A 26827-nucleotide genomic window follows, 5' to 3' on the forward strand; every position below is an offset into this window, starting at 1 on the left:
CCTACTATATGCCAATAAGTCTAAAAAAATAGAGCAGACATTCCATCAGGTCCCGGTGCCTTTGTTGGTTGCATTTGATCCAAAGCTATCTTGACTTCATTTGCAACAAAGGGCTTGGAAAGTTCAGCATTCATTTCTGGCGTAACTCTGCTATCGACAAAACTTAATACTTCTTCTTGATCACCCGATGTAGTAGAGGTGAAAAGGTCTTCAAAAAAATCAACAATCAGTTTATCCCTTTGTGCACCTTCAGTGAGATGTCCTTGATCATCTTTGAGACCTTGTATAGTATTCCTCTTCCTTTGCATAGATGCAGAAGAATGGAAGAAACGTGTGTTTTGATCTCCCTCTTTTAACCACTGGATTCTTGATCTTTGGCGCCACATCACCTCTTCCCTTTCAAGCCACAATTGTACTTTATTTCTAGCTTGACTAAGCCCTTCAGGATTCAGGTCATGAGAATGAGAATGACTAAATTGTGCCTTTTCAAGCTCTGCTCTAGCTTCATTCAGCTTCTTCTTTACCAACCCAAAGGAATGTCTATTCCATATCTTAAGCTGCTGGCCACAACCTTGAATAAGATTAAGCAATTCTTCCATACCCCGATTGCCTCCTCTCTCACTCCACACTTGTTCAATAATTCTTTCACATTGTTCCTCACCCACCCACATAGCTTCGAAACGAAATTGTTTAGGTCTCCTCGGCATAGGCTAGAAATTAGAAGACTCAAATAAAATTGGTATATGATCCGAATGTGCAACATTTCCATGCTGAACGACCAGATGTGGAAATAAATGTGTCAACAAATCATTTCCCACAAACCTATCCAAACGCTCAAAAATATGAGCATTTCCACCCCTTCCATTCCACCAAGTGAACCTTTGCCCTTTATACCCCAAATCCCTCAACTCACATTTGGTTAGCACCTCTCGGAAAGCCTCAATTTGAGATACGGGTCTATCCCTTCCACCTCTTTTTTCATGCGGGTGTAAAACTTCATTAAGATCTCCCCCCACTAACCATGGAAGTTGTTCAATAGAACTAAGAGTTCTAATAAGGTTCCATGTAAATGTTCTACGCGAAGTATCTGGATGTCCATATAAACCCGTAAACCTCCACACCATTAAATCATCCATTTTAATATGAACATCAATGTGGTATTGTGAAAAAGACCTAAGTTCTACATTATAGGTCTTTTTCACAATAAGTAGTTAATAAGTAGTTGGTATATTATTTTTGTAGTTGGTATTGTTAATAAGTAGTTGTAGATATAACTTTTTTCATGTGGTATTGTTAATAAGTAGTTGGTATATCATTTTTGTAGAAAAGATCTCCACAGCAGCCGCGTATAGTCTTTGTGGACCCGGTGGGCACGTGATTACATTTAGCACGGACTCGTTAATAATATCGTTGCGAAGACGGTATACATTATAGGTCGCGGTCTAATTAATTGTCTTGGACAAAATATCTTGTGACTAATGTAAATATATGAATAAATGAATTTTTGAATTTTGAATTTCATATATCGTGATCCTTCAATTTTCTTATTAATTTTTCTTAATTTCACAAGACATTATCAACACGAGACTCTAGCTAATTGTTGTGTTCTTTTAATCTTTGACAAATACTTGCATAATATTTTCCGACTATTATAAGTTTTTATTATATAAATATTGATATCTATTTATTGAGATAGAAACCATTTTCTTAAATTATGATATGATATATGTGATATTATATAGAGTTTAATGTAATTATCATATTAAGTATTGTATTATCCACACCTTGTTATCAGCATAAGATCTAGCTAACTGTTGTGTGTGTGTGTGTGTTTTTTTTTTTTTATTTCCTTAACAAATAGTTGCATAACATTTTTCCGCCACAGTAAGTTTCTATTATATAAATATTGATATATGCTTAATGCAATATAAACTATATTATAAAATCTTGATATGATCTATGTGATATTATATAAAGTATAATGTAATTATCATATTAAGTATATTATAATTTATCCCGACCGACTTATAAATATATTTTTTCCCTTACAAGTTATCTTAACTTAAATGATTAAATTCATAATCGACCAATTGAATAGTGTGGCTAAATATATATATATGGAGAATTATATATATTATTAAAAGTGCTTTGAACGGTGTTAGATATCTTTGATATTTATATATATATATATATATATATATATATATTATTGATTATTGAAGAGGAAAAAGAGAACAGCGATAGAAGAAATAACATTACTTGTTACTCACAAAGAAAGCCAGTAAGAAGTCGAAATGGACATCAATTCAATATGACACAATATTTGAAAGTGTTTACATCAAACACCATCTACAAAGTATAATTTGATTTGTAAAATTCAAATTTTAAAATTTATCTTTTAAATTAAATTATGTCACGTAGATAGTATGTAGTGCAAAGGCCTACAAATAGAATTATTCTTATTTTATAGGATAATTAATTCTAACGTTATATATATCTCACACTAGATTAACTATAGGCTAGTGAAAATGCATTTTTTTTTTTTTTTGAAAGGAAAAACATTTCATTAACTCAAAATCGGAATACATTGTTTATCAAAGAAAATAGCTGACAGAACCTCAGAAGGACCATCTTCAATCCAAACAACCTCATTTTCTAAATACATGCCTATCTTTGCTGCACTGTGAGCAGCCTTATTCCCATTCCTTTTGACAAAATGCAGCTTCCAATCCGTATGCCTCAATAAAAGAAATTTCATATCGTCCAGTAACTGTCCTTGCCAAGAACAATTGGATTTAATACCATTAACTCCATCTATGACTACCTTAGCATCACCCTCAAAGATCACCTGCTGCATGCCCAACTCTTGGCACAGCTGCAGACCCCTTAACAGAGCATAGCATTCTGCAGAAAACACGTTATAGACATGGCTTTTTGGTGCAGAAACTACAGTCATCACCTTACTCCTGCTGTCCCTAACCACAATGCCGATCCCCATCATTCTTTTTTCAGAATCAAAAGCTGCATCAAAGTTTAGTTTAAAGAAAGGATCACACGGAGGCCTCCACTGCACAACAGAATTTTGCAAGGAAATATTCTCTATACTGCTAGGAACTTTCAAATGTAATTCTTTATAGACTTCAATATCATCTATTGCTGTTTGAATTAGAACCAAAGGACTAAGAAATTTATTGTGAAACACAAAGCTGTTCCTTCTAGCCCAGATTTTATAAAAAATGGCAGCCACTTGGTCTACTAAATGAGTCTCTAATCTGTTCGTCAGGTCCTCCCATAGTAAATTAAAATCTGGGTAATAAGAGCTCCATTTCTTAAGAGGACTGGCTTCCTCCCCCCAGACATCCATGGAAGCTGGGCAGCTCCACAGAACATGAATAATAGACTCTACTCCCCTCTGGCAAACAGGACACAACTCATCACTAATGATCTTTCTTTTCTTCAGAAGCTGCTTAGTTGGTAGAATAAAATTAAGCGCCTTCCAAATAAAAAGCTTAGTCTTCCCTGGACTCGTTAACTGCCATAGTTTTCTCCAAAGCACATCACCCCTTCCTTCATTCGAAGTTTCTCCAGTCAACTGTTTATGTAAAGAACAGTCCAGAAAGTATGCACTCTTGACTGACAAAATACCCTTTTCGCTTTTGCCCCAAATCAACTTATCACTAGCATCCCTTAAACTAATAGGAATACTAAGAATAAGATGAGCCTCCTCCATACAGAAAATATCTTCTAGTAGATCCTTATTCCACTTGCCACTACCATTCCCCACCCTCCACTAGAAAATATCTTCTAGTGAAAATGCATTTGAGCTAAAAATTCCGGGCTTGAATCATTATAGATTGGAAAAGCTGAGGGCTGCCTACTTTAGGAATTAACATGAACAACATGCCGTTTATTACTCAATTTGTGAAAGCATCAAGCTCACGGTTCTATCCGACACAACTTCTAGGAATTATTTTTGCCCTTGTAGTGGCTGAACACTCGAATAAAAAGGCAATATATATATAGACACACACACCTTATGAATAGTTATACGTATTTAATCAAGGTACTTGTTTTATTATTTTTTATATTTTTTTAAGTGGAATCTATTTTTTTACAATGGCTTGTTTATTTGAAGCTGGTACAAATCATTTTTCAATTTGTGAAATTACAATACTATCTATCTGTACTTTGCAGCATGTCTGAGCTCTTGTGATCCAGAAAATTACTTCCTGGATGCTTTGCCAATGCATAAAGACGAGAAATTCAGAGCTAGAGCTCTAGCTGTTGCAGCTCTAAATTGGTTAAACTTAAAGAACAAAATGTTTCCGAGAGCATTGCATCGTCAGATACAAGGCAGCAACAATTAAACTTTTAGCCAAAATGGGTCATAAACCCATTTACGACAGGTTGACGTGGCAGCTTTCACAATTAATTAATAAACGATATGGTAGTACTCATCATTAGGGGTGCTATCTGCACCCTACGGGTCGAGATAGCCCCCTCTTCATTCCCACATGAGTGGGGACCGGTGGTTTTCCAGATGATACCCGAGTCTCACATTACTTAAATATGAGACATATATCATCTTGACTTTATATATAAAGGCTATTAATTATATTTACGAATTTAAATTTAAAAACATATTTTCAATCACTTTTAAATTTAAAAATAATTTGTTCACCCAATGGATTGAGAGTAGGTGAGAGGTTGGGCGGATAAGATGCTTGACCCCACCCCCACCTCCCAAGGGTGGAGTGTGGCAGTCAAACTATTACCTCCACATGGTATGGGGCGGGGTGTTGGGAAGGGTCCATCCCAACCCACATTATGTGGGTAGCTCTCTTAGTCTATAATTTCTCTTTCAAAACTACTCTAACAAGGAATCTCTCGACTTATGATAGTCTGATATAACAACATTGAAAAAAAAATATTAATATTTTGACATTTTGTGTTTACGATGGATTTAATAAGACTTGTAAATAGAATCACTCGTACGGGCATCCTATAAATTTTTTTTTAGTACTTTTTCTCTTTAATTTTCTTTTCAATTATTTGATCTATGGATGTTGGATCCTAAAGTTAGAATATTTAGGTGCAAACAAATTTAAGGAACCATCAAATGGGAAAGTTTTTTTTTTAATTATCCAAATTATATTTACATTAAACTCAAAATATACATTGTTTTTTAAAAAATAAATAAATATTTTCATATAATTACCCTCTTTTTATATAAGAAAGAATAATTTTAATTTAGAGGTTACAAGAAATAGCAAAACTAGTATAAAAACTATAGACAAAGGAGATTTTTGCGAAGAAGATCATAGATTAAGGGCTGATTTGGATACCCAAACCCAAATTATCTCATCTCAATTATAATTTTTTCAAATTTTCACATAAAATATAATTAACAATTTAACTTTTTTTCTAAAATAAAAAATATATAAAAATATTTTATTTAACTTTTAACAAAATATTTTATCTTATCTCATTTAAACTATGTAACTAAATAAGGTCTTAGATAGAAAAAAATTTCAATGCACATGATTTGCAGTCCGATTGATAAGTTATAAAGAGTCAATCCTACGGAATACGTGTGTGGGATATAGAGCACTTCCAATGATTTTTATATTTTATTATTTAAAATATATCACAAAAATTTACTTATTTTATTTTAGTTAATCTGTTTACAATATATCAAACATTAATTTATTTGTTTTTTTTTTTTATCTATATCTACATCATTAAGATATTCTATCTTAGTAGTTCTTTTTTTTATTCAATTTAAATACTTTTATAACTATCATTAAATTTGTAATATATTTGGATCTTTTAATATTTCTCATATATTAATATGAACACAATATTTCTATGTTGCCAAAATGATTTCAACGGCCCAATAAAAAATTAAAAAGAAGATGAAAAAATCTCATTCAGCCTTTTTTTTTTTTTTTGTACTTTTTATCCTTTTATCATGCTTTGAAAAAAATTTAACATTTATTAAAATAAAATTTTCTAATAATATTATAACTTTTCATGTTTTATAAATAAAAGTGTAAATGGTAGAAATATAAAAAATGATTAAGAAAAATAATAAAAAATTTTACGTAGATGAATAGTGCATGTTAAATATTTAGAAAAACTTTACGTCATATTGTATTTTAAACTTAAATCATTTTTAATGATTTTTCTTTGTTTTAATTTTTTATGATTATTTCTTAATTGCATGAGATTAATTTTATTAATTTTTCATTACATATTGCATAAATGCAGGGACGACCGGACAAAGTCAAGATCAAAATATTGAGGGCTAAAATTTTTGGATTGAAACAAGTTGTTCGATTGGCTTGCAGTAGTAGTCTGTAGTACCATTAGTAGATAAAAAATAAGCCAGGGAAAAAAATAGAAAAAAAAAACAGAGAGAAATATACCTAAATAAAATTTAAGTAAATATATTTACTTTTTTAATTAAGTATTTCCTTTAAATTATCAAAGTTTTATTATTTGATAGAGACTTTATAAAAAAAAAATGATCAAAATATAAATAAAATAATATGACTAATTGAACTTCAATCGGGATGAAATAATTTGAGAATACAAGGTTGTTATTGTGGAAAAAAGTAGCGGCGAAGTCCAGAAGAAGGACAAAAAGTGATAGGAAGCTGAGGTCAATTGTTTCCATAAGAAGGTCTTACAATCCAACTGTAATTTATTTATAACTTATCAATAAAATAATATATATTTTTTTAAATTTAAATAATATGACAAGAAAAATTAGTCATATTAAACGACATATTATCATGACTCAGTGCCATTCTAAAGTCGCCTTTGAGGGTGGTAAGTAGGATGATAGTTCATGTTAGCGGTTTGCCAATTCGTCACATGTTAAATTATGAGTATTTTATCCTAGACATTTATTTAGATTGTGTTTAGATATTGAGTTTAACTGAATTCAGTTAAATTTTTTATGAATAGTAGTGAATTAAATAGAGAGAGTGAGTTATGTAAAATCTATCTAAAATGAGTTTAGATGTTAAGATGAGTTTAGTACTATTAATGAAAAATTAAAAAAAATTATGGGTCACACGTATAAAGATGTATTGAATTAAAAAAGATTGTAGGTCCCACGTGTAAGGAGGTTTGAATTAAGATGAGTTTAGTAATTTAGGAGGTGGGTATTTGGATATTAGATTCAGTTTAAAATTAGACTGAACTGACTTGATCTCAGCTGAATCTTGCAACCAAACGGTGCCTAATTGTCTTGAACAAAATATCTTATGGCATTATTTTTAGATATGTTTATAATATAATTCTATAACTTTTTGAGTTTGTTATTTTTCAATTACTAATTATAATAAATTAAACCAAAAACAAAGATGAAGTATATTATAAAAAACAATGTAATTAAAAAATGGACGATGAATAGATTTTTTTAAAAAAATAATGAGTAATGCTACTCATCATCTCAATTCAAATGTTCCAAATTTTTATATAAATGATTAAATTCATGGTCGAAAAATTGAATATAGCTTCTCAACAATTTGGAGAATTATATACACAAGCATATATATGTTATTAGAAGTGTTGTAAATCGTGTGTTAGATAGATGTTTTTACTAAGAAATAAAAATTCTTGATTTGTAAAATAAATTTGAAATTTGAAATCTTCAAAATCAAATATTGCAATTTGTTGTGTAAGTTGTGTGAATAAAGCGTTCCACACGCTTTCCACACCATTAACATGGCAGGTAAGGAATCAATTAACAACTACAGGAATTGACATGAACAACATGCCGTTTATTACTCGATTAGTGAAGCATCGAGCTCATGGTTCGAGCCTACACAACTTGTAGAAATTATTATTGCCCTTTGTGGTGGCTGAAGACTTGAATAAAAAGGCAATATCTACCTCAATATATAGTTAAATGTATATCACCATGTACTTGGTGTATTCTATACTCATCATCTCAAATAAAAGAATCGGTTCCAAGAAGAGAATTACTACGTACGTACAAAGTTCCTAGCCAACTTCATGAAAAATTACAATACTCTCTGTCTGTGCACTGCAGTATGCTTGAACCCTCCTTGTGATTCAGAAATTACTTTCTGTAAGCAGCTTTGCCTATTAGCATGCACAGTTAATTAGTAAACCAAACAGTAGTATTCATCGAGCCTCCATTACCGAAAAAGTTACACTGTTTATTGAGCAATTTTCTGTCAAGTTAATTGTTGGATTCCTGCCCACTGTAAAAGCAGGTTGCTTGGGTGTAAGCAGAGGTACATGTTCATTACTGATCATTGAGACCACATCAAGCATGGTAGGTCGATCAACTGGATTTTCTTGAACGCAAAGTAGCCCGATGTTAATGTATCTCACTAGAATAGAAGTGGAAGTTGGATACCCTATCGTTGAATCCATCAACTCCAAGCTTTGATCATCTCTCCACAACTCCCAAGCCTGTATTCATTTCATGTCAATGAAAATTTCATTAAAAATTAGGAGTATTTCAGTTTATAACTTACAAAATAGATTCTCTACAATTGCCTGACCAAATTGGCGGTCTGATTCTAGACATAGATAGCACGTCATGTGGGCTCTACAACTTTTAATGAAAGCATTGTTAGGATTTTTTAGCAATGTTGACCACACAGGCACATTTAAAATTGTCTATCTCTTTTTGCATTGGATCATCCAATACATTTGGACAATTAAAAAGGATCCTAATTTATAAATTATTAATGTAAAAACAGAAAAGACATAATAAGGTATAAAAGTTACACACATATCCAAGAAGATTGAGTGACCCGTGGTTATAAAAGCCTGTGTTCTTCTTCCCACTCACAATCTCGAGTAGCAATACTCCAAAGCTGAAGACATCAGACTTTATCGAATACAGACCCTCCATGGCATATTCGGGAGACATGTAGCCGCTGCATTCCAAAATTCAGTGCTTAGTAGTTTGCTAAGTAAATTTAGGTGGCACTTGCAAATATGGGATGCATGTGGAATAGATTGCATACTTACAAAGTTCCAACAATCCGATTTGTGTTTGCTTGTAATTCATTATCTCCAACTATTCGAGCCATGCCAAAATCTGATATTTTAGGGTTCATTTCACTATCCAAGAGAATGTTACTGGGTTTCATATCTCTATGTATAATTCTTAATCTTGAATACTGATGAAGATAAAGGAGACCTTGAGCAATCCCTTCAATAATGTGAATGCGTGTACCCCAATCTAACATTTGTTTCTTAGCTGGATCTGTTTAAATGATGCCACAAAGGAAATCAACATTCAAGAACCCAGAATTATATACGTGTGCGTGTGTGTGAGTGAATAATTTTTATACAAATGTATGTATATAATAAGCGTCAAGACGACTAAATAAGGACGCACCGAAAAGGTAGAAATCCAAACTTTTATTGGGCATGTACTCGTATATTAGTATTTTCTCATCTCCTTCAATACAGCAACCCAAGAGCTTGACAAGATTTCTATGTTGAAGTTTTGCAATTAGTGTTGTCTCATTTCTAAACTCCTCAATCCCCTGTCCGGATCTTTTTGAAAGCATTTTCACTGCAATTTCCTGCCCCCTAAGTAACTTCCCCTGTAAAAGAGAACCATAAACTCTTTAAACTTCCTACAAAGTTTACCGTATTTTTTTAAGCACATTCATTTAGCAGAATGGAATATACATACCTTGTAGACAGGTCCAAAACCTCCTTCTCCAAGCTTATTTGCAGTTGAGAAATTATCGGTTGCAGCTAATACGCTTTCATAACTGAATAGCGGTAACTCAACATCCTTCTTTCCTCTTTTCTTATCACTATCTTGGCAGTTTGTTCCATCACTGATTGCATGAATTTCAGTACTAAGATCAAATAACATTAGATCATTGCTTGAAGCTGCCGTCTCTCCTGTTTTGCACAGAATGATGCGAGTTTTGTCATTTTAATGGAGAATCAAGTGTTTGCTCTGATAAAATCAATGAAAGAAGTTTTGGAATATGCTGGAGAGACTTGCGGGAGTTCTCTTGGAAACTTGGTTCAGATGATTTCAAAAGCACGAAGAATATCTTCACCAATTGACGAGAAAATACGTTGAGAAACACTCCTAAGAACAAGCAAATGTCGCAGGTTTCTTGTTCTAGATTTTGGTTGAGCATTTTGTTGTTGCTAGTGATCCACTCACCCATAAACAAAAAATAAAAAATTGGAACTTTTTAAGGATTTGTATGTAATGTTAGAACTTACCTTTGTGTTTGAGCTTTCTCTTGATTGAGAAACAAACGGATAGGCATAAGATTAGCCCTGTTGCAGCTACCAGCACAGCTACAATCACCCATACTTTCCATTTGGTTCCTGATTATGATGATAGGAATGACCATTAGCTCTATCAGAACATAATTACATTTCGATTCAGTAAGAAGATAATGAAAACACAAGTGAATTTCATCTTTTTCATCTTGCCTTTGGTACTAATTTGAGGCTCATCAGCAGAAAGTCTGAGATATATATCTTGTCCAGCCTCACCACCATCCGAGGGCTGTTGCATGTTCAAAAGAGCTCCTTCCCATATCAGACACCCGCTGCTGTTATGAGTATAAGCCGTGCAAGAACAATTATTCATGCAAGCTAATTCACATCTCCGAGCACTCACTGCCGAATATGCTTTCCAGTTAATTGGCGATGTGATATTGGGTATTTTCTGAAACCAATCTTTTTTGGCATTACGATTTTCACATTGCAAAGGGTGTCTCCTCAAACAACCACTGGACCAGTCGTTTAGTGTGGTCTGAGTATCTGAAAATGGTTCAAAACCTTTTGGACAATCACAAGGATGAGATGTATTATCATGATATATGCCAAATGCACCACACAAAGCATAGACATCAGATAGTGATTTTGGATTAGCCCAAAGTAGATCCCACGGATCAGACTTCGACTCATTAGCGGACAGCCATGTTTTTTGCTCGAGTTGTCCGGTAGAATCAATAAAAGATATTGACATCATAGAAGAATTATATAGAGAGTAATTAAAATAGGTTTCATTTGCATTTGACACAAAACTGTAGTTATATATAGGATTCGACCTCATCCAAGGAAGAGAGCCGAAAGTTTCTCCATTCCAAACTCCAGTACTCCAATAAACTTGGGACCTGTTCCACTGCAAGATAAACTCACTGCTTCCATTTGGGTATATCCTCAACGATAGTGAGAACGGACCCAGTGATGGATCATCTGAGTTTTTCCATGAAATAAGTTGCTTCGGTACTTTTCCAGCTTTATCGATCCCAAGCTTTCCACCTGGCATCCATGTATCAGTTGGGTGGTCGAAACTCTCCCAAAATATAGTAGAAAGGTTCGATCTATCTCTTAAAACAAAATTTCCATCATCAAGAAGTGCTGCTTCAGTTGAGTTTGAGGGAAGATTCTCTAAATTTGTGGACCAAAATGGTTTCTTGGAGGAAGCTTCAAGAAGAACAAGATTGCCATCCTCTGAGAATTCGAGTCTTGAAGTAGAAGGGTCAGACAAATGGTTTTCTCTATTTGCTACCCAAACAATCTTCTGACCCACTAAGCGTTTAAACCATATCCCCAGGTAGAATTTTGGAGGAGTACCTCGTTCGAAGAATCCGAGTTCATATCTGCCACTCTTAGATGAGATGCTGTCGGTATTCATCGCTGAGAGGGACTGACCTTTCGAAAAGGTATCATCTGTGTTAACGGAGAAGCATGCTCTGAGGAATAGAAGCAGAACAAATAAGAGGAATGGCCTGGTACCATCAAGACCCATATCCCTCACTAACATACAGCAGCTAGCACTGCAAATTCAAATTGTAGTTACAGAAAGATGGCTTAAGACTGAGGATGCTAGAAATAATCGAGTGTACAAGAAAACTTTTGAATAAGGAAAGTTATATGGACATTATTGTCCGTATATTGTTAGATAGTTCGTTGCCGCCCCCTTTGACTTGACCCATTCACTCAACTTCTCCGACCGACTTAACTCTGTAATTCGAGTGGGTTGTAAACGAAATTTAACTCACGCCATCTAATTTTGATTGCGAATAGTTTTTTTGTGATAATAAATTAATTATAAAAATTTATTTTTTTAAATATTTCATTAATATAATTTTTTAAAATTTTAATATAAAATAAAATAAATTTAACCTTTATTTATTTTTATAAATAAATTAAATTAAATTAAAATTAAAATTTAATTATTTATATTATATTCTTAACAATTTTAATATAAACAAGCCGAGCTTGATCAACCATGACTCGCCTACACTTTTTCTTTTTTTATCTAAAAGTATACCTCGGCTACACTTTGCTGATTTATAGTTTTAATTTTATGTTCTTAAACTAAAATTTCATCGTCAACACAAGATGTTGTGTTCTTTCTTTTTCTCAAATAATGACGCAAATACCATTATTTTACGATATGCTTGGTTTATTAAAATAATTGTTAAAATAATGTCACAAACTGATATAATTTGTTTATATTAAAGCATTCTCATCTAATGTTCTAAAACATGGTTATCTTTATAATTTAAGGAGTTAACTTTTTTGACAAAATAGACACTCTATCCAATTTTCTATTTTAAGGTATAGGTTTAGAGTGTGAACAGTGACTCTCCAAATAGTTAAAGATGAGAAGTCACTATTTATTCTTTAAATCAATTTTTATTTATATTTTATAAAATCTAATTAAAGATGTAGAAATATAGTAGTAGAAATAATAATAAAAAAATAGAAAATGATTATTTTTATATAATAGAGAAATAATAAGGAAGAGATGTATTAGGTTTTTTTTTAAAATGAGTAAAATTCAAAAAAGAAAAATTATAGGAAGTGTGATTTCTAGCTAAAATTTAAGAAAAAATATAGTAAACTGGATGTAAATGTTTTTAAATTGATTTTACAGTAAAAATAGCTTAAATTGTATTAATTTATAAATTTTATTTTTATGAAATATTTTTATGAACCTATCAATCCTCTAGTTTTACTATTCATTTTACTATAGATTAATCTGATGGTACCACTTTATTGTAAAAAAAAAAAAAAACTAAATTTTCTTTTTGTTACTTTAAAGTTTTCATGAATTTTTATTTTTATATAAAATAAATTGTAAAACAATTATAAAAAAGAAAAAAAAAAATCTCGCTTGACAAGTCTATAATAGTCAGAAGCCCAAATATTTTTACGAAAAGAATTGGAACAAAATGTACGGCGCCTGACAAGGAAAAATCTGCAAGCTGCGTAAATTCTTTGTGGACCCAATGGGAAGGTGATTTTATTTAACGAACATATATCATACGTTGCGTAATTTTCTTGAATAGAATATCGCGTGGCATTATTTGTAACGAAATTTTAGCACAATTTGAAAAAATGGAAGGTAGACTAAGGCCAGAAGCCCAGATGAGAAATTTCAGGGAAGCTGTTGATGTGAATTCATTAATAGATGTTGGTTGTATGGGTAACCCCTTTCACATGGTCAAATAGAAAGAGGCGGGAAATAGGGTAATAATATGTGACACAATCTATTAATCCAATACGAACACGATACAATAAAAGTGGGTTTAAATTTAGTCTTATCGAGTTCGTATCAAAACGAGTTGACATGTTAAGACGCGATTGCTTAACATGTCACTAACGGATTAATCCGTTATCCGTTAAAAAACTAAAAATTATACTTATGTCCTTCTATCTAAAAACATAAAAAAGATAAAACAAAAAGCTTTTGTGATTTATTTGTAACCTTACACACATCGTAATGCTATTTGTAAACAATGAGGACTTTGGATAAATAAAAATATTTAGTTATGGAATAGTAGAATTACGGATAACTTGGTTATAAGAGTACAAAAAATGAATTTGGACAAGTTAACTAAAGATATAATGGAGTTGAAAATCAACAAGAGCAATGAGGACACTACACCATCTTCTGTTGGCTCATAATTTGTTTAGATTTGTATGTGTATCATCATATTTAGAATTATAATATTAATATTTACAATGCACTATGTAGTATGCAAGACTTTGTGAGTTTGTTACTTTGTTTTATTGTTTATCATATCTGATATTGTTGGAATTTTCATTTTAATTTCGGTATATTTATTTTTGGATTGTAAATTTGTAATTATAGTTAGTTTTATATTTTTTTATAGATATTGTGATTTTAATATTTATATAAAAGTAATCAGGTTAAACGAGTTAAGGGGCCGTGTTCATATCCATTAATATAAATGGGTCATAACGAGTCGTGTCGTATTGTATTAACCTTTTCGTATGGAACGGGTTAGGTCGGGTCAGACCGGGCTGTTATTTTAATGGGTCATGTTCAGGTTGAAATTTTTGACATGAAACTCTTAACAGGTCTTGTTTGGGTTGACCCATTAACTGTGATGCACATGTTTTGACACGACACGAAGACGACCCGTTAACACGATTTGACACCCCTAGGGAGAAGAGGATACCAGAGGTATCTGAAGCCTTAAAGAAATTGCAAGATGAAGAGGATGGGTGGGATTGGAATCAAGTTAGCATTTTACAGGGAGAATTAAATCAGTTGTTAAAGCAAGAAGACTTAAAGTGAAGGCAGAGGGCCAAATCAAACTGGTCTAAATCAAGGGCCAAGAATACAAGATTTTTCCATAGCTGTGCAACATAGAGGAGGCATAGAAATCAGATTCTTGAGATAAAAGATTCTAGTATATGTCTTACAACTGATCAAGATGCCATCAAAGAAGCTTTTGTGGAGCACTTCAACAACATTTTTTGCTCTAATAACCCTTGTAACTGGGCTATGGAAAATGGATCGGGAAGTTTGGGGCCTCGAGTTAATAGGAATAGAAGTGAGGAGATGGACAGAATGTTCACAAAAGCTGAGGTGGAATGGGCTCTTTTTCATATGGATCCATTGAAAGCTCCAAGGCCAAATGGTTTTGGTCCTTGTTTCTTTCAAGAAAATTGGGAGGTGATGGGGCCAAAAGTGACAGAGGCTGTTTTGGAGTTTTTAAATGGGGAGAGGTTTGTAGATGAAATTTATATGACTACTATTGTTCTGATTCCTAAGCTGGAGAGATCTATTAGTGTTAGTGATTTTAGATCAATAAATTTGTATAATGTTATTTACAAACTTATTGATAAAACTCTAGCTAATAGATTAAAGAATATACTGTCTGAGGTAATCTCTTATAATCAAAGTGCTTTTATTCCTGGAAGATTGATTACGGATAATATTATGATTGCTTATGAGGCTTTACATTCAATGAGAAATAGACAAAAGGGGAAGAAAGGTAGTGTAGCAATTAAATTGGATATGTCTAAGGCTTATGATCGGGTTGAGTGGCCTTATTTGAAAGCTGTTATGGAGAAGCTGGGCTTTAGTAGTAAATGGATTAATCTTATAGTGGTGTGTGTATCTTCATCAAGTATTATGTGCTTGTTAATGGTCAATGCAGTAGGGTTTTTGTGTCATCAAGGGGTTTAAGACAAGGGGATCCATTATCCCTCTATTTATTTTTATTATGTGTAGAGGGACTTACTGCTATGCTACATATGGCTGAATCAAGAGGGCATATTAAGGGTGTGGTGGTGAGTAGAGGAGGGACAAGTATTAATCATCTAATATTTGCTGACAACTGCATTATCTTTTGTAAGGCTATGGTGAAGTTTGGAGGGCTTTAGAGGGCATTCTTAAAACCTATGAGGAAGCATCTGGCTAGCAGTTAAATATGCAAAAGACTTCTATGTTTTTTAGTTCTAATACAGACAAAGAGGGAAGGGAGGAGTTGGTGGGTATCATAGGGGCTAGAGTTTGTGGGGATGCTGAAAGCTATTTGGGTTTGCCTTCCATGGTAGGTAGAGCTAAGTACAGTGCTTTTAGTAGTATAAATGACAGAGTGGGAAAGCGATCGATTCTTGGCAAAATAAATTTTTGACTCAAACAGGGAAAGAGGTTCTATTAAAATCTGTTGTCCAGGCCATTCCTATATATACTGTCTATTTTTAAAGTACCAAAGAAATTATGTACTAAAATATCTCAAATGATGGCTTGTTTTTGGTGGGCGTATCTTAATAACAACAGGAAAGTTCATTGGAAGGAATGGGGTAGGGTGGGGGTAGCTAAAGAGAAAGGGGGTATGGATTTTAAAGATATGGAGAATTTTAACTGTGTTATGCTTGCAAGACAATTTTGGACGCTGCTTACATCTCCAAATAGTTTGGTAGCTACAGTGATGAGAGAAAAGTACTATAAACATGGTGATATACTTAGCGTTGAGTTGGGGAGTGCACATTCGCTTATATGGAAAAGTGTCTGGGGGCCCTAATTAGAGCTGGGATGATATGGCGGGTGGGTAATGGGGATAATATTAGGATTTGGAAAGATAGCTGGTTACCAATGCCTTTCACACATCAATTACAGTCTCCAGTTAAAATTTTAGACAATGATGTTAGAGTTAAAGATCTATTGGGTCTAGCAGGAAGGTGGAGGGATGAGGTGATAGATGATATATTTTGTAAAGAAGATGCAGAATTTATTAAGGGGCTTATAGTAAGTAGAAGAGGGTGGTTTGAGGACAAATTAATATGGGTCAATCAAGGAATGGTCTATTCTCAGTGCCAGTCAGGTTTGGTAAATATGTTTTATCTCAAAATTCTCATCTCAACTTAAAATTTTCATCTCATCATTACAACTTTTCCAAATCTCCACACAAAATATAATAAATAATTTAACTTTTTCAAATCTCAATACAACTTTTTCAAATCCCAAAACAATAATAATACTAAAAATAATATTTTAAACTTTCATCTCAAACTCAAAATTTTCATCTCTACCCCCAAACCATTATTTTCAGTGCAAGTTAAAGGAGGCTCAGTTGGGTGAAGGTTCTGAAAGAGAATTGAAATCTGATGGGTGGAAAAGGCTGTGGGAGCTTAAAGTTCCTAATTTAGTCAAAGTTTTTATGTGGAAGGCGTAAGTGAAGCATTACCAATTAGAAGAAATCTATTCAAGAGCAAAATTATTGATTCTGGGCCATGTCCAATCTATCTACAATATGCATAAACAAGTAGTCATATTCTTTGGAATTGTGTGGGAGCTAAAGATGTATTGTCAGAGGTAGATAGTCCTTTTCAGAAAGACAATTGCTGGGATTTGGAGTTTGTGGAAGTTTAAGAGCAGTTGATTCAAAAACATACCAAGTCTGAGTTGGAGTTGGCTGCCTGTGTGTTGAGGAAAATTTGGTTTAGAAGGAACAAACTTGTTTTTGAAGGCTTGTGTGACAGTCCTCAAAAGGTGTGGCAGAGTGCAAGGGTTGATCTGGATTGTTTTCAACAATCTCAAGCTTCAAGTATAGTTGAGTCTGCTGAGGGGAGGGATAGGGGAAGCAGTGTGGTCTAGCACAAACCAAGTGTTGATTGGTATAAGGTAAATTAGGATGCTGCCTATGATGCACAAAGGATGACCATAAGGGGTGAGATAGTGGTAAGAGACAGTCAAAGTGATCTCATTGCAGCAGTTGGATGGTCAAGAGGTTATGTAAGAAGTCCTGTTCACGCTGAGATTTTAGTGTTGGAGAGGGCTACTGAGTTGGTTGCTGAAATGGGTTTGCAGAAAGCTGTCTTCGAAGGTAATGCTCAAGTGGTGATCAATGATATCAAGTGCAAAGAGGTGAACTACTCATGGTATGGACAGATTATTGAAGACCTTAAATGCTTTTTTTGTGATGAAGAGAGGTGGCAGATCCAATTCATCTCCAGAAAAGAAGACCAAGATGCTCATATTTTGGCTAAATTAGCATTAAATTATGTTGAGGAAGTGGTTTCGTTAGAAGAGGGTCCTAGTGAGCTGTTGAATTGTATTGAGTTTGAGAAGTCTGTCTTGGCTATTTGAGTTTAATTAAAAAGTGATGTTTGTTGATTAAACAAAAATGTTTATTTTCTCAAAAACGCATTATGTTTATAATATAATTTTATGGTTTCTTAAATTTGTTATTCTTCTATTACTAATTATAATAAATTAAATGGTACGTAATATTTAATTTATAATATTTAAATTTTAAAACTTTTCTCTTAAATTAAATTATGTCATATAAACATTTTATTATATGTGTTATCCATACCAACTTATAATTAAATTTGTTCCCTTACAAATTACTTTAAACTTAAATGATTAAACTCGTAATCGACAAATTGAATAATGTGGCTAAATAAATCTGGAGAATTATATATATTATTAAAAGTGTCTTGAACGGTGTCAAAAACTTCTTTATAGACACATTAAACATATTGCTGATGTCAAAGCCTCACATATCAATTTAGGTTCAAATATATATATATATATATATATATATATCAATTTAGGTAAATGATATGTTGCGCACTAGAATTATGAATGGCATAATTCTTCTGTACTATTTCCAGATTGAGTTTATTCAAAACGCTAGATTAATATTGAAGGGGAGAAAGAGAACAAAGATAGAAGAAATAATATTACTTGTTGTTACCATCAAGGTGGTAGTCCAGTTGGTATAATCTGATATTTTATAGTTTCAAGATTAGAAATTTGAGTCAGGACTAAGTTGAAATCACTTGAGATAGTCATGGGATGGGCTTTAGACTAACTGGATAGTTTGAGGGTGAATTTTTTGTCTGCATCAAATCCCGGCCTGCTGTAAAAGCAGGTTGCTTGGGTACACTACTAATCATTGAGACCACATCAAGCATGGTCGGTCGATCGGCTAGACATTCTTGAATGTAGAGTAGCCCAATATTAATGTATCTCACAAAAATAGAAGTGGAAGATGGATACCCTATCTTTGAACCCATCAACTCCAAACTTTGACCATCTCTCCACAACTCCCAAACCTGTATTCATTTCAAATCAATGTAAATTTCGTTAGAAATCAAGTATTGTTTAGTTTATAAATTATAATATGGATCCTTTATAATTGACTGACCAAAATGGATGGTCCAATTCTAGAAATAGATAGCACATCATGTGGGCTCTACAACTTTTAATGCACTAGCAACGCAAGATTTTTTAGCAATGTTGACACACATGCGCATTTAAAGTTGTCTATTTATTGGATCATCCAATACGCTGGGACAATTAAAGAACACTAGGACAATTAAAAAGGGTCCTAATTTATAAATTATTAATGTAAAAAATGAAAACGTATTAGGATATTAAAGTTACGCACATATCTAAGAAAATTGAGTGACTCATGATTATAAAAGCATGCATTCTTCTTCCCACTTACAATCTCAAGAAGCAATACTACAAAACTAAAGTCTAAACACATTAGACTTTATTGAATACAAACCCTCTATAGCATATTCGGGAGAGATGTGGCGCTGGATTCCAAAATTCAGTAGCACTTGCAAATATGGGATGCAAGTGGGATAGATTAAATACTTACAAAGTTTCAACAATTCAATTCGTGTTTGCTTGTATTTCATTATCTCCAACTATTCGAGTCATGCCAAAAATCTGATATTTTCGGATTCATTTCATTTGCATGCGATGATTGATTAGGGATTAAGGTTTTATTTTGTGTATCAGGATCTGGTACTAATTCTTGTATTGAGGGAATGATTAGTGATTTTTCGTATTAATTTATACGTTGATGCAAAGTTAATGGTATTTTGTGCAAAACTCCTATGTTCTTGTTGCAAATTTATTTGTTTGTATTTGGTTTATCCCTAAGCGGGGGACCAACAGCTAGTTGTCGTGGTAAAGTTGTTCCTACTTTTGAAGAAAATGGTAATTCAAAAATTGGGTTTCGATATGATAAATCAAATTCCAGATGACAACAATCTCGGTGACCTTTGTGAAGATGACCATGGTTTCTTTTGTTCTGGTGATTCCTTTGATCCAAATCTCCTCTATTTCCTTAATTTTGAATCCTGGCTTTCTATTTGTTGCTGTTTACTGTTGTCTTCTGTGACTTATTGACGCTTTACTCTGCAGCCAATAGTTTACAACGCTTAGATGGTTTTGGAGGTGATGATATTGACAAGCTTGCTATTAATGAGCTCTTTGAGGTAGTTCCACTCTTTACTGGTCTAAGTGGTGGTGGTGGTGATACTTTGGAATCAAGATTGAGATATCTATAAATGAGCAAGTAGTTGTATTAAACTTATTTTAAACAAGTTTTGCAAAATGGTCAATTTGCTAAACTTGATTTTAACTATGCTATATTTTAGACTAATCTTTTTGTTTTCTAATCTATCTAAACATGTAATTATTATACTTTACTAACTTATAATTATCCAAAGATATTTGCTAAAATTTGCTTTTTGTTTCAATGCATTAAATTATTCATTAATCAATCTTTCTTTATTTTTGATAAAAAAACCATATTATTTTTTACCAAACTAAACAAACGCCCGACCTAGTATATATATACATACATATATATATATATATATATATATATATATATATATATATAACTTTACTAATAATCACTTCCTTAATTGTTAAAAAAATAAATAAAACATTTGAACGATAAATTTGAGCAATAAGGTGGAAGGGGCAGGGAACATTTTCCTAAAAAATATATATTAGTACTTTGACTCTTTTAATGAATATAACAGCTCCAGACTATGAGATATGTTACACACTAGAATTATAAATGGCATAATTCTTCTATACTATTTCCAGAGTGAGTTTATATGCATCTCACCATGCACTTGTTGACTCTTCACCTGAAATAAAATAATCTCTTCCAAGAGAGAATTGCTACGAAGTTCCTATCCGACTTCTTGAAATTACAATACTATATTTCTGTACTCTGCAGCGTGTTTCAGCTCTTGTAACCCAGAAAACTACTTTCTGGATGATTTGCTTGCGCATAAAAACAAGAAATTCAGTGCTGGACCCATTTAAAATGGGTTCACGTGGCAGCCTGCACAATTAATAAATAAACGAAAGGGAAGTACTCATCGAGCTTCCATTATCGAAACAGTTACACTGTTTATTGAGCAATTCTCTGCAGAATTAATCGTCGGATTTGTGTGCATCAAACTCCGGCCTTATTGAAGCAACAAATTCTTCAGAATTACAGCAAGGCTGTAACCGCAACTTGCCAACACACCAAGCACCCTCTGAGTGCATCAAATTCTTGCTCAGGTTCTTGAGTGCAAAACTTCGCGTGAAGTTTGGAATACTCTTTCTTCTCTCTTTTCGGCACAATCTTCCGCCCACATTATGCAAACCCAGTTCCAGTTGGCTACCTTGAAGAAAGGCTCTGAATCTATTTCCGAATATTTTCACAAAGCTACAGCACTTTCTTCCTCTCTCAGTGCTGCTGGGCGTCCCATTTCCCCATCCGAATTTATCATCTACCTCTTAGCTGTCTAGGTTCGGACTACGAATCCATTGTCACCTCCATTACAACTCGTCCTAACTCACTTTCTCCTGCTCAAGTTTTCAGTTATCTCCTCAATCATGAGTCACGGTTGGCTCATCAAACCCACTCCCTTCTCTCTGCCAGTCTGATTTCTGCTAATCCCACAGTCACTCATTCCTTCTCTGCATCTCCTTCCAACAGAGGCCGTGGTCGTGGTCGGCGAGGCCGAGGTCGAGGTCGTGGTTTTCCCATCCCTCACTCTAATTTTTTCCCCTCTCATTCTCCTCAACGCCCAACGTGTCAGCATTGTCATAAGCCTGGTCACTCTGCCATGTCTTGTTATTCTCGGTTTGATCATGCTTATCAAACCCCTCTTCCTCCCACCCTTCACGCCAACTACACTACTTTTCCCTTTGTTCCACCTTCTATTTCTGACTGGTTTCCTGATACCGCTGCTACAAACCACTTTACCTCTGACTTTTAGGCCTGTTCATCCAGGTTCCAACCCGGAAATCCGGGTAGACCCAAACCGGAACCCGGATTTCAAATCCGGACCGGATTAACCCGGGTCATAAATGGGCCGGAACCCGGATGAATCCGAGTTTTTCAAAACCCGGATTCCGGGTTCCGGATTAAACCCGGTTTTTTTTTTTAAATTTTATTTTATAAACCCATATAAAAGCCTAAATGTATATACAATATTTTCACATGTAGCTCTATTTTTTTATAAAAATCAAAAGAATAAATTTGATTGTACACTTTAGAGGTTGAAAAATAAAAGAATAAACATGTAGCTATGCATGTTTCATTTGTTTGATGCAAAACATAGTCAAAGATGACCAAATTCAGAGAGAAAAAAAATACTCATAAAAACATAGTCAAAGCATAATATTTGTGTTCTAAAAATACTAGATGCATCTAAAAAAAAAAAAAAAACCCAATATTCATCTATGCATGCATCATAATGCAATCCACTATATATTCCATTATTTGCTATATATACATTACAAAATACAAAATTACAATATATAAATTACAAAATTACAATATATAAATTACAAAATCAGATGCATTTCCATCAATTATTTAATCTTCACACCAAATAGCAACTTCAAGTGATTGGACCGAAAGAGATCCTGCAAAAAATAAAAACTTGAGTAAATCCATGGGTAGACTAAGATATGGTGGTTTTCACCGACTCAACCAACTAATATCTCATATTAAGAAAAATATCTTCCAAATAAAGGGCCAAGATGAAATTTCTTCATTCAGTGGATGATTCTCATGATGCATCCCTGTAAACAAGATATCATAGTTTGCTGCAAAACTATAAGCGAAGAAGGGGTGAAACTTTTTTGAGATAAGGAGTTCACATTTGCATTCACATTACTGCTGTGAAGCAGTCGAATGTTTAACAACTGCATTGGTAGATTGATGAGCAAAGTACTTTTGCCTTAGTTTTACATAGGGATACCCAATAAATGATAAAAAGTGGGCAGGTTTCGACAAGGAAAGTATTTCATACCACACTTGGTTGTTCTCATCCAACTCAATCGACAAGGAAAGTGGGCATGGCGTACATTCACTGCAAAAAATAGTTCAGTTGCAGCAGGTTTAATCATAGCATGTCAAGATGATGCAGTAAAAATGCAACTGATGGAACTAAATGATTCTACCTACAGAAGTAGCAAGGAAATTAATACATTCACATGTCATATATAATAAGAGACCAGACATCCAGACCAGTTCAAACATCAATAGATAATGCCCAGTATTTCAAAAGCAAAACTTAATACATTCACATGTCATATAGCCGTTGCAATCTTTTTAAAAATCTTCTAGTGCACGACCACAGCTAATTTGTTTTCACTTCTATTATATAATCCTATATGATTGATTCATTAAATATAAACAACATAATCCCACGAGTGGAGAAATAGGGGAGGGGGGGCTCAGATCACTGCAATAAGGTATATGGAGAGCACTGTAAATCTAGGAAATGTGCAAGCTGGTCTCTAATTACCATATGGTTTAATAAAATGTGCACTTTTTATTTAATATTAGTATGTCTATGTAGGATTTGGAGGATTTCAATGAAAACAAAACAAAAGTAAACTCTTTTGGTTTATAAATGTGGCTATGCACACCAATTACTTAATATTCAATCAGATGCCTCTCTTTCCTTGTTGAATTATTGGCTTGGGAATTTGCTATTCTTGACAAGGGACCTCCACAACCAAAAGAATGGATATATGCTATTTTGCTTTAGTTCTTAACTTATTTCCAAGCATTCTAGGTGTTTATGACAAAATTCACAAGCTGGTTAACAGTCTGGCTTCTCTTTGAATGAAAAAAAAGAATCAATGCACATAGATGAAATGAAACCAATCCAAAGCAAAGCAAATTAAATTAAAGCAAACTAAAAAAAAGATCTCAAAAAAACAGAGAGGACATATCCAAAATTGTTCAGATATAAGGAAAAACAGAGAGGACATTTCGACTCCAATCTGTACAAAAAAAAATTAAAATTAAAAACTGTTCAAAAATTTTAGACAGATATCTGTATGAAATTTCGACTCAGAAAGCAAAACACTTCAACAAAAATACCCATGTAAAACAGAAACCAAAATGACTCAGATCTAAACAAAATCCCTTCAACTCTATCGAGATTTGTTCAGATTTTACGGAAAAAGCAATAAAGAACAAGAACCAAACGGATAAAAAAAAAAAAACCCTAAAACTCCCATTCAACAAAGCACTAGATCTACCAGATCTATCCAAGCACAGAGACCCAGTTCACCAAATCACTAGATCTACCACATTTACATTCATTGTTCACAGATCGGGAGAGAGACTTACCGAAAGGTCACCGGCGATCGAGAGAGACACGGCAGTGAAAAAGAGACGGCGGCCAAAATCCTAGGTTTTCGGCACTCGAGTAGAGCAAGCTTGTTAGGGTTGAAAATATGCACATAACAAAGCTAGGGTTCACCGAGAGAGAGAGAGAGAGAGAGAGAGAGAGAGAGAGAGAGAGAGAGAGAGAGAGAGAGAGAGAGAGAGAGAGAGAGAGAGAGAGAGAGAAGGTTTTTCTACAGGAGATCGTGGTCACTGTGGGGAGTGAAGAACGAAGGAGATTAAGGGGGGCGGCTAGGGTTTCGTGCGTTTGAGAGAGAGAGAGAGATGACTTGGGAAGTTGGGAGACGGGTTACGAGGAGAGAGACCCTTTTTTGAAGTTTTTATACCAACCCGGTTAACCGGGTTATAAAACGGAACCCGGGTTTCATACCCGTGTCCGGACCGAATGTATCTGATTTTACAAATGCGGGGCCCGACCCGGATTTCATCCGGGCCAAAAACCGCAATCGGAAATCCGGTTATCCGGTTTCCGGTCCGGACCGGATAAAAACCGGTCCGGATGAACAACCCTACTGACTTTGCAAATTTGAACCTCAACTCTACTCCTTACACTGGATCGGATCAAGTGAGCATTGGTGATGGATCTATTCTTCCCATTCAAAACACTGGCATGGCTAAGCTTTCTTTCTCTTCTCGTCAATTTTTTCTCAAAAATTTATTACATGTGCCTTTAATCACTCGTAATCTGCTCTCTGTTAGACAATTTTGTCATGATAATGCTGTGTTTTTTGAGTTTCACTCTTCTGGTTTTTTTGTGAAGGATCTATGTACCAAGCAGGTACTTCTTCAAGGCCATGTTAAGGATGGGCTATATGTTCTTCAAGCTGATGCAGCAGCTCAACCACCATCTCTACCTCTCCAACACGGCCTCTCCACTTCCTCTCATGCACTCATAGGAGAACGAACTTCCACTCAGATTTGGCACTATCGTTTGGGTCATCCCAATCCCCGTGTTACCTCACTCACCATTCGAAATTTTCATTTACCTATTTCTACTACTATGTCATCGTTTGTTTGTTCTGCATGTTTACAAGCTAAGTCTCATGTTCTTCCCCATCCTCCCTCTCCTTCTCGTTCCTCATTTCCTTTTCAACTTCTATTTCTAGATGTATGGGGACCAGTGCCTGTGCTGTCCACCAAGAGTTTCAGATATTATCTCTCTATTGTAGACGATTTCACTAAATATATATGGCTCTTTCCACTACATGCTAAGTCTGATGTTATTTCCATTTTTCTTGCATTCTTACATTACGTCAGTAATAACTTTTCTTCTAATGTTATCTCCATTCAGTCTGATTGGGGGGGAGAGCTTCGTCCCCTAAACACGATTCTTAAACAATTTGGCATTTCCCATCGAATTTCCTGCCCCTATTCTCATCCTCAAAATGGGAGTGTCGAGCGACGTCATCGACATATTGTCGAGACGGGACTTTCACTTCTTGCCCATTCTTCCATGCCCTCTGTGTACTGGGCTGAGGCATTTCAAACCGCCACATTTCTCATTAACCGAATGCCCCTCTCTTAAATAATATCTCTCCATTTTAGGCTTTGTTCGACCAAATACCAGATTATTCATTTTTAAGAGTTTTCGGGTCAGCTTGCTGGCCTAATTTAAGGCCTTACAACAAGCATAAAATGGATCTACGTTCCCACCAATGTGTCTTTGTTGGATATGCACCTGATCACAAATCCTACAACTGTTTACATATTCCCTCTGGTCATGTATATATTTCTCGGGACGTTAGATTTGATGAAACAAAATTCTCATTTGATTCTCAGCCATCCTCCTCTAAATCTAGCCTTTCCACTCAGCCACATACCTCTAAGCCCACTTCCCTGACCGAAGGCCCTTTTCATTCCTCACAAAGTTCATCTACCCAGCCTACCTTCTCTACACCTATTCGGCCCACTCCCATTCCCTTACAGCCCATCAATCTTTCACATAACCCAGCCCATCTAACCTTCCCTCCTACCCGATCCATCCACCCTTCTTCTCCAGCTGACAGCTCCCCTGCTTCTTCCTCTTCTGCGATCTCATCTTCTAACCTCACCTCTCCACAACCCACGACATCTGCACCTTTCTCTACTTCCCTCTCTTCTTCTCCAGCGGACAGCTTACCTACTTCTTCCTCTTCTACGATCTTCTCTTCTAACCCCACCAATCAGCAACCCACGGCATCATCTGAACCCTTCGCTCCTTCTCTTTCTCCTCCGCACGGCATCATCACAAGATCCAAGACCAACACACATCGTCCTCTTGTTCGTTCTGACGGTACCATCCCCTGGCCGAAACCCAAATCTGCCTCCTTCACTATTTCCGCATCTTCATCCATTCCAGAAGAACCCACCTGTTATACCGAAGCTGCCAAATATTCTGAATGGCATGATGCAATGGCCATAGAGTTTCACGCCCTTCTTCAGACCAAAACGTGGGAGTTGGTACCGCCCTCTCCTCACATAAATATTCTCGGGTCTAAGTGGGTTCTCAAGACCAAACGAAAGGCTGATGGCACCATCGAGCGACGGAAAGCTCATCTTGTCGCTAA

The 26827-nt window shown here is 34.6% G+C and overlaps 2 protein-coding genes and 1 long non-coding RNA gene across 3 annotated transcripts; all 3 read right to left on the reverse strand.

Annotated features, from left to right (window-relative positions):
* Window positions 1-20: 20 nt before the first annotated feature.
* Window positions 21-671, reverse strand: LOC122312779. The gene has a single exon (XM_043127432.1). The coding sequence runs from the start codon at window positions 669-671 to the stop codon at window positions 21-23; it is 651 nt and encodes a 216-aa protein (XP_042983366.1).
* A 7211-nt stretch (window positions 672-7882) lies between these two features.
* On the reverse strand, window positions 7883-11915 carry LOC122314019 (receptor-like serine/threonine-protein kinase SD1-6). The gene is made up of 7 exons (XM_043129396.1): window positions 10468-11915; window positions 10252-10359; window positions 9698-9915; window positions 9395-9605; window positions 9022-9259; window positions 8780-8927; window positions 7883-8454 (listed from the first exon to the last, which is right to left on the reverse strand). Exons 1-7 carry the CDS (start codon window positions 11807-11809, stop codon window positions 8161-8163), a joined length of 2559 nt encoding a protein of 852 aa, XP_042985330.1. The 5' UTR covers window positions 11810-11915; the 3' UTR covers window positions 7883-8160.
* A 10227-nt stretch (window positions 11916-22142) lies between these two features.
* On the reverse strand, window positions 22143-24862 carry LOC122314034. The gene is made up of 3 exons (XR_006243574.1): window positions 24225-24862; window positions 22891-22950; window positions 22143-22501 (listed from the first exon to the last, which is right to left on the reverse strand). It is a non-coding gene; the product is annotated as an uncharacterized LOC122314034 (long non-coding RNA).
* Window positions 24863-26827: the final 1965 nt, after the last annotated feature.

The sequence above is a fragment of the Carya illinoinensis genome, chromosome 6 (genome assembly GCF_018687715.1).
Source record: "Carya illinoinensis cultivar Pawnee chromosome 6, C.illinoinensisPawnee_v1, whole genome shotgun sequence".
NCBI lineage: Eukaryota > Viridiplantae > Streptophyta > Magnoliopsida > Fagales > Juglandaceae > Carya > Carya illinoinensis.

Coding starts and splice junctions, on each gene's coding strand:
- LOC122314019 (XM_043129396.1), bottom strand. CDS start 11,809: ATGTTAGTGAGGGATATGGGTCTTGATGGTACCAGGCCATTCCTCTTA. Junction 9,606..9,697: donor GTTTTGGACCTGTCTACAAG/GTATGTATATTC, acceptor TCTCTTTTACAG/GGGAAGTTACTTAGGGGGCA. Junction 8,455..8,779: donor CACTCAATCTTCTTGGATAT/GTGTGTAACTTT, acceptor AAATGAATACAG/GCTTGGGAGTTGTGGAGAGA.
- LOC122312779 (XM_043127432.1), bottom strand. CDS start 671: ATGTGGGTGGGTGAGGAACAATGTGAAAGAATTATTGAACAAGTGTGG.